The sequence below is a fragment of the Capricornis sumatraensis genome, chromosome 20 (assembly GCF_032405125.1).
Source record: "Capricornis sumatraensis isolate serow.1 chromosome 20, serow.2, whole genome shotgun sequence".
NCBI classification, from domain to species: Eukaryota; Metazoa; Chordata; class Mammalia; order Artiodactyla; family Bovidae; genus Capricornis; species Capricornis sumatraensis.
Window position 1 is genome coordinate 57,153,791 of NC_091088.1, and position 8,721 is coordinate 57,162,511.

The 8,721-nt window shown below is 51.4% G+C and overlaps 1 protein-coding gene across 1 annotated transcript; it reads left to right on the forward strand.

The window, feature by feature from the left end:
* The first annotated feature begins 4,395 nt into the window (after positions 1–4,395).
* LOC138095741 (phospholipase A2 inhibitor and Ly6/PLAUR domain-containing protein-like) lies at positions 4,396–8,721 on the forward strand. Its single transcript, XM_068991622.1, has 5 exons — positions 4,396–4,465; positions 6,222–6,338; positions 7,729–7,881; positions 8,269–8,412; positions 8,606–8,721. Exons 1-5 carry the CDS (start codon positions 4,396–4,398, stop codon positions 8,719–8,721), a joined length of 600 nt encoding a protein of 199 aa, XP_068847723.1.

Here is an 8,721-nt window from a genome sequence, read left to right on the forward strand (position 1 = left end):
GAGGCCATGGGATTTTTATGAGAATTCAATGAATTAAGCCATATGAGGTGTTCAGAATGGGGACTGGCAGGTTTGTCTGTTGGTTGCAGTTTCCCACCTGGGCATTGAACCTGGGCCCTCAGAAAGTAGAGTCCTAACCACTGGACAACTAGGGTATTCCCAGACAGTTGTAATGCTGAGTAAATTATCTCTCATTATTCTTACTGTACCATGTTAGGGAACTAGGAGATATTTAAACACCTAACGGTCATTCAGTAAATCTTGTGGGCTTGTGTATTATTCCTGGTAGGAGAATTCTCAGCTTCTCTCTAATTCTCAAAATGGTCTATGAACCAAAACATTTTCAGAACCACTGGGTAAGACAGACAATAATATATTTAGCCCAATTCCATAAGCCTTGCATCCTTCCCCAAACACCCAAACATTCAGAAGGGAGGAATGTGACCAAAATTGAGAAAGACAGGACTTCTTTGGTAGTCCAGTGGTTCAGAATCCATGTTGCCAATAGGGGGCTGGATGGTGGGGGGCGGTGGGCGCAGGAGGGAAGAGGGGCCCAGGATCACTCCCCAGACAAGGAATGAAGGTCCCAACATGTCATGTGGTGTGACAAAAAATTGTAAATAATTTTTTTTTGTTTTAGACAGAGACTTCACAGGTGGTCCAATGGTTAAGACTCCATGCTCCCAATGAAAGGGGCCCCAGGATCCAATCCCTGGCTAGAGAACCAAGTCCCAACTGCCACAATTTAAGACCCAACACAGCCAAATATAAATAAATACAAAAAGGAAAGAAAGTCAACACAACGAAGCAAGAAAAAGGTGGCTAGAGCACCCACACTGGGTTCAGCTCGCAGCACCGCCATGCATGAGGGGTGATAACAGCTCCGCCACCATCCCACTCCCTGGAGAGCCGGATCACGCAGGGCAACACCCAGGCAGCCCTGGGAACTCACTAGCTCTCTTCTCCCACCAGCTCCTTGTGCCTGATGGGAACAGCCTGTTGGGAAGTCTGTCACCATCCTGGGTCAAACTGCCCTCTTCCTTTTGGTGCCTCCAACTTCATCAACATGTACCACAGCACTCTGCATTCCACAATGGCCACTAAGACTGGCCACTTCACTTTGGCCCTTCCTAGTCCTCAGTTTCTCCATCTTTAAAATGAGGTTGATTGGCTTAGATATGAGACACCTTCCAGTCCTAAGCCCAGGGACTTCAGAAAGCAGGATGCGTGCCAATGATTTACTCTGTTCCAACTGAGGATACTAAGGCCCTGAAAGGAGCAGCAACCTACACAGGCCACACACCGATTCATCCCTGGCCTAGCCTTGCATCACCCTTCTCCTCTGCTAACGGTACAGGGACCACACTGCTCACTGAGTATGCTGAGGCCCAAAGGGAAAACTGCCTCAGCTCACTTCCAGTTAACTCCAGAGCAGAGTCTGGACCCTGGACCTTCAGACTTCTATTAAGGAATGGGGGCAGGGAGACTGCTCTGGGCAGGTCCAGTGATTAAGACTCAGAGCTTCCACTGCTTGGGGTACGGGTGCTGCACCTGGTCAGAGAACTAACACCCTGCATGCCACATAGCAGAGAGGCCAAAAGGAAAAAAAAAAAAAAGATAGGGGGGAGCTGCACAGAATCGCCTGGAGCATAGAGATGGTCTTCTCGCCTGCCCTGGCTGCCCACCATTTACAGTAAGTGTCCGCCTTCAGGTTTTCTACACAGAAGTCTGGAGAAAAGAGTGGGAAAGGGAACGTTAGGGTTCAGAGATAGAGCTATGTCCCCAGCTCTCAGATTAATCTGAGAGTGCTCTCAAACCCTCTGATATTCCCCAGGTTTAAGTTTCCCTATTAATCCTCACACACTCTGGGGTTTGAGGAAGAATGGGTACTTGTATATATGTATACAATAGTTACATTCCTTCGCTATTCATCAGAAACTATCACAGCATTGTTAATTGGCTGTACCCGAAAACAAAATGTTTTTAGCGTTAAAATAATAATTGGAGAAGGAAATGGCACCCCATTCCAGTATTCTTGCCTGGAAAATCCCATGAACAGAGGAGCCTGGTGGGCCCCAATCCATGGGGTCACAGAGAGTGGGATGTGAGTGAGTGATTAACACTCACCTCACTCTCACCATTACTACTGTACTTTTGAAAAGTGTAAAGGGGATGCATAAATAGTGGGTTTATAGAGCATAAACAATATATTGGGAACACTTTAAAACTCTTTCAATATGTGGAGTTTCTCTGCCTTACTAACAAATTCTTTAAAGCTGCACTATTCAGTATGGTAACCTTTAAGCACATGTGGCTACTGGACACTTGAAATGTCACTAATTAACTGGAACTGAACTTTTAACTTTCTTTCATTTTAATTAAGCTAAATAAACAATTTTTTTCATTAAAAAAATAATAAATCCCCCCACACTCTGCCTGGAGTCCCCTACCACATTTTCCTCTGGAAATTCACCTCTGATCCTTCCCAGGAAGCGCCCCCTCCCTCCTTTTCTCTCTGGAAAATTCTCTATTCCACATCTCTTCAGAATACTCTTATGGCCTCCCAGAAATTCTCCCATGACCCTCCTTAGAATTCCACAAAGTCTCCTTCGTGAAAGGAAAACCAAAATGAAGTCAGCATCGCTAAAAGTGTTCTCTAAGATGAGCGGCCAGGGTGGGGGGTGGGGCCACCGAGGAATTCTGACTTTGGAGATCTAGGCCACAAAGGGATCTGATCATTTGACCACTTACTGTATTCACACAGGCATCCAGAATATGTGCCTGAAACTCAAGATACTGATCAGACCTTTACACTACAGAAACTCATGAAAGCTCCTTCTTTAAAGTCAAATATTCCTTTACGTGTATCACAGTCAACTGGAATTCCCTCCACAGGACTTTAACAACGTGCTGACCTATGTCCTCATAAGCCCCTGACTGGCTCTGCCAACACTCAAGGGTTTACCGGAATCTGTGTCTCCCAAACTGCAATTCTCAAGAACACCAATCAAGCTCTTTCTTCTTGGCACCCCGGATACGGACTGTTTTACTTCTGAGACTCCAGACTTTCTCCCAGGGCCCCCTCACGAGTTCCTTCATTCTTCCACCCTCCCCCACGCCAGTCACTTAAGGAGTCCTGGCCACTGCAGGACACCACATGGCGGAGGTGGATCTCCGGCATGTCAACTTCTTGTGGGCTTCGCCTGACAAAGAAGACGCAGGAATGCGTGGGTTTAGGAGGCTCAGCGGGCGCGCCCCACGCGGGCTTCACTGCGCAAGTGCACGAGGCTCCGGCCCCTCAAACCGCGGCGCGCCTGCGGTTACGTCACCACTGCGCATGCCTAGTGCGTCTCTCCCGAGAGCAGCTAGAGGCACTGAATTCCCTAGCAACGAGCTTTTCTCGCCTTGCTCTGGCCAAACCGCTCTCTAGGCCCTCCTCCCGGGCACTTTCATACCAGGCTTTCCTAGCACCGGGCTTGGCCTGCAGGATTGGTCCCCAGCAGAAATTCACCATCCTCAGCGCCCCAGCTGAAGCCTGGAAAGCAAGAGGCCAGCAAACTTGAGTGGATTTTTTCAGGAAGCCGGGAGCTTATCGCAATAGGATCCCCTCCACCGATGGCTGGCTACTTTCATAACGCCCACCACACACGCAGACATAAACACACACAAACACACGAAAAAACTCTCTGACCTCTGGAGATCATGCCTGAGGCAGACAGAGTGTGTAAGGGACCTCAATAAAACACAAAAGTATGTGCCTGAACCGGACACACACCCAGCCTCGACTGCTTCCAACTATGTCTCGCTTTTCCAGTGAAATATCTGGGCGTCTTTCTCCTACCATGCCCATCCCGGTCTAATGACAAGAATCTCTCTGTTCAGTCTCCGAAAGACCCACGTGCATCCTGGAGTGGAGGCGAAGCTATAGACAGAAAAGGGAGTATGAGCCAAGCATGCCCCCGCAGAACAAGCCTGGACTTTCTGGGCGCTCCTATAGGGGTAGGGCCTCAATCACACCGGGCATCTCCTTGGGAAGGGAGAGAAGCGAGGCCATTTCTGAGTCCTAGCAGCTGCTCCACCTACAGGAAACAAAACGACTTGATTCTGATCTTGGGCTTTAGATCAGAAAAAGAGACACAGTGGGTGAGACCTGACAGAGACAGGGTTCGAAGCCCAGACTCCTGGGGTCCCCATGGAGGAGGGGGCTGGGCACAAGATGCCCATGTTCCCTTTGGATTCTGGTTCTGCCTCTCCCTCTCAGAACCATAGAGACCAGCCCCTAGGTCTTCAAACACAATTTCTTAGCCTAGGGGTAAGGTGGGTCCAGACCCGCCCCTTCCCAGTTTCCTCTAAGTGCTGGAGACCTGGAACTGCAGGGTCACTCACCAGTCCATCATGAAGCCATCTGCAAAACCTGAGACCTTCCTGCTGGCCACGGCGCTGCTCTGCACCCTCCTGGGTCTGGGTAAGTGACAAGGGGTCTGGACTCCTGGGGCACTCGATATGAAGACTATTATAGAGCACTGTTTTTTGACACTGTTAGAGACTACTGGTTTTTCCAGTGGTCATGTATGGATGTGAGAGTTGGACTGTGAAGAAATCTGGGCACCGAAGAATTGATGCTTTTGAACTGTGGTGTTGGAGAAGACTCTGGAGAGTCTCTTGGACTGCAAGGAGATCCAACCAGTCTATTCTAAAGGAGATCAGTCCTGGGTGTTCTTTGGAAGGAATGATGCTAAAGCTGAAACTCCAGTACTTTGGCCACCTCATGCGAAGAGTTGACTCACTGGAAAAGACTCTGATGCTGGGAGGGATTAGGGGCAGGAGGAGAAGGGGACAACCGAGGATGAGATGGCTGGATGGCATCACTGACTCGATGGATGTGGGTTTGAGTGAACTCTGGGAGTTGGTGATGGACAGGGAAGCCTGGCGTGTTGCAATTCATGGGGTCGCAAAGAATCGGACACGACTGAGCGACTGAACTGAACTGAACTGATAGAGCACTGTGCCAGATCCTCGAGGAAGAAGGGAAAGAGGAGGTGTCCCAGGAATTTAGATTCTTGGAGAAAGGCAGAGGGTGAAGGAGGAGACAAAGCCTGAGTCCACAAGGGAGGAAGAGCTAAAAAATGTGTGGTTGTGAATCTTTGAAACAGGAGGGGTTTGGGTGGGCTCTGCTCCGCTCCTCTCCAGCAGTATCTCAAAATAAGACACCTTTATTCTAGAATATCAGATGGGAGTATGATTAGAAAAAAGAAAAGTGAGGTGAGGGGCAGAAATTTCCTTGCTTCCAGAGCTCTAAGCAGTTCAGCTTCCCAGTGTCCTCCTCCCTTAGATGCATTTCAGGCAACTCCATTTTCCGCAGGACCCAGTTGCCTTGTGTCTGTGTCCCCAGTTTCCTCCTCTCTCAGGACTAAGGAGCCAGGCCCTTCTCCTCTCAGTCATTGATCTTTTTTCATCTGGGATGCAGATCTCAGCCTCAGGTACTCCTGCCTGAATTTCCACTGTCTACAAGGCTTAAGCATGGTACCCACGAGGAAGTGAGTTCCACTTCTGAGAACCAGCTGGACCTAAAGGCTGACAAAATTCCATGAAGGACTTCCCCAGTGGTCCAGTGGTTGAGAATCTGCCTGCCAAAATGGGGGACATGAGTTCGATCCCTGGTCCAGGAAGATTCCCCATGCCCTGGGGCAACTAAGACATTTTACCACAACTGCTGAGCCCATGCTCTGCAGCAGAAGCCACCACCAATGAGAAGCCAAAGCTCAGCAACTAGACACTAGACCATAATCGCTACAATTAGAGAAAAACCCACAGGAAGCAAGAAGACCCAGCAAATCAAAAATAGGAAAAAAAAAAATTAAAAGATGAGAAAAATGTTTTAAGTCCATGATAATCTTCAGCAGGACCCCGCACTGTCCCTAGGCTTGCTCAGGGGGTCTAGCATCCAAAGTCCCCAGCCTTGTAATTAGGTAAATTTGCTCCCTGGTCGGAACTGCTTCCGCCCCAAACCCAAAAGCAGCTTTGCTCACAGCACCATAGCATCCCTGCCAAGCTTCAGACAGACCCCTGCTCAGCAACCAATGTCCTGCCCATGAATAGCCAGGGAGACAACTGTCCCTCTTCCTTCACATCCCCCCTCTGCCCCATTCCCCTCTGGACCAGGAAGCTGTGGCCCAAAGACTATACCAGCATTCACTAGACCCCTGCTCTCTATACCACAGGATACTCACTGAGCTGTGAGGTGTGTGTCGGTGACGGTCCCAGTTGCAGTGGGAAACTGCAGACTTGCGCCCCGGATGAGGACTCCTGCGTCGTTGTCGTGACCGAGACCAACAGAAGTAAGAGGGCACGGGCTGGTATCACATGCTGGGGAGGCGGGGGGTGCCTTCATGGTGGCAGATACCACCATGCACTGGGAGGAACCTTTGAGTGATGATGATGTCAGGAGAGAGGGAAAGGTGGTGGACAGAGAATCCAATGGAATGACAGAAACCACTGTTACCAAGGATCTCTGAAGATGAAACGCCAAGAGAGGACAGGGGAGGGGCAGATATAGAGACTTTCTTACAAAAGAAGGAATTAGGAAAGGACACAGGGGAAGAAAGAAATCCAGAGGGGGGTAAATCTAATATCCAAAAGGTGGAGGGGTAGGTGTCAAGAAGAGGCTAGGGTGAGTTGCAAGGAAGGTGATCAATTTGATTCTCTGGGGGCGCAAGTGATCTCCCAGGGATGCAGGCTGCAAGAGACCTTTTCTGACAGGAGAAAGAGGGAGATACAGCGGCTGGTTGAGTCGGGTGAGAGCTCAGTCGTGTCTGACTCTTTGCGACCCCATGGACTGTAGCCTGCCAGGCTCCTCTGTCCATGGGATTTTCCAGGCAAGAATACTGGACTGGCTTACAATTTCCTCCTCCAGGGCATCTTCCCACCCAGGGATGGACCCACGTCTCTTGCATCTCCTGCATTGGCAGGGGGGTTCTTTACCACTGCACCACCTGGGAAGCCCCAGTACTGGCATACAGAGAGAGTATATAAGGACAGATGATCCCTGGACTCAGTCTATGAGGTCCCAGAGAGTCAGACACGACTGAGCACACTTGCACCCACATGAGTGTGGGGTGAAGAGTGGAAACCCTAGGGCTGGAAGAGACCACTCTGTGCTGGGGAGGGGGACGTCCAGCGAGACCAGGAGAGCACTTCAGGCAAGACCTGAGAGCAGCGAAGGAGGGCAGCAAGAGACCGTTTGCAGGAGGCCTGGGCAGTGACCCTGGGAAACCTGGAAGAGCCCACTTTAGATGCAGAAGGAAATGGGTGTTACAGGGGGCAGGGATGGTAGCCACATCCCAGCATTTGGTGAAAGGAATTCCAGGGATCAAGGGAGGGCTGAGAGCTGGAAGAGACCATTTTGCACAGGCACGGGGTTAATCATAGGTGGTCTGCAAAAGACCACTGCAGCTGCAACCCCTGCAGGATGGCAGTGGGGTGACCGTGGGGCTGAAAGGGGCCACTCAGGAGAGACCAGCAGAGTCTGGGGCAGTGTGAAGAGGGGTTCTGTACGTAATAAACCATTCAGACAACACCCCAGGTAAATAAGGGAGTCTAACCCTGGGGAGCTGGAAGAGACCTCTCTAGAAAGCAGTAGGCTGGGGCAACTCTAAGGTGGGGGAGACACCCCTGGGCAAGGGTCCAGACCAGGGGCCACTGAGCCCCCTGCCCACGGCCATCCTGCAGAGGCCTCCTTGGCGGTGACCAGCTACAAGGGGTGTGCGAAATCCAGCGAGTGTGAGTCAGGACTCTTCGGCATCACCGTGAACCCTGAGAACTACATGGGCTCCAGGAGGCGCTGCTGCCAGAAGGATGGCTGCAACCAGGACCCCCTGCCCGGTAAGCCCCAGCTGAGCCCGATGGCTGGAGTCCCGCCCTGCCCACCCCTCCCCCCCAGAGCCAGCTGTGAGCACCTGTCTCTGACCTGCGCTGTCACGGGGCAAGCGTCTTCCTGGCGCTGAGCCTTGGTCTCTTCTCCTGTAAACTGCGGTGTCCAGGGACGTCCCTGGTGGTCCACTGACTAAGCCTCCATGCTCCCTCTGCAGGGGTGGGATCCCTGGTCAGGGAACTTGATTCCACAGGGCGCAACTAAGATCCAACACAGCCAAATGGACATTGTTTTCTGAAAATGCAGTGTCCATTACCAACAGCTGTCCGCTGACAGGTTGGGAGGTTGGGAAAAGGACTCGCGTCTCTGATTACCTGACCCTCCACCCTCCACTTCAGCGTTCATGAGAAACCATACAGAGAATGGCCTTTGCTGTCCTTCCTGCATCGCTGCCTTTACGGAAACATGCACTGCCAGTGAGGAAGCGCTCTGCGTTGGCGAGGAAACCCACTGTGTCGCCGTGTCTGGCCTCCTGCAGCCTGGTAAGGGGCACCTGGGATTCGGGAGGAGGAACAGGGGTCCAGACAGTCCCAGAACTGGAGCCTCATGCTTCCAGATTCTAAGGGAGAGAGTGGCTCCAAAGATCTGGGGGAGAAGGTGGCTGGGGCGTATGACCCTGGTCTAGGAGGAGGGAGGCTGGCGATCCTGACTGTGGTCTAAAATCCCTTGCAGCAGGTGTCAAATTCGCTGTCCGGGGCTGTGGTATGGAGACCGCCTGCCACACCAAGCCTGGGACCCTGGTGCCCTCAGGCGCTCGTTTGTTCACCATCAAGAAGACCAGCTGTCTTTGA

Bases quoted from the DNA above. Each gene is read 5' to 3' on its own strand.
- LOC138095741 (XM_068991622.1), top strand. From the start codon at position 4,396: ATGAAGCCATCTGCAAAACCTGAGACCTTCCTGCTGGCCACGGCGCTG. The intron at 4,466-6,221 runs GTAAGTGACAAG...TCTATACCACAG, and splicing joins CTGCACCCTCCTGGGTCTGG to GATACTCACTGAGCTGTGAG. The intron at 7,882-8,268 runs GTAAGCCCCAGC...CCTCCACTTCAG, and splicing joins CAACCAGGACCCCCTGCCCG to CGTTCATGAGAAACCATACA.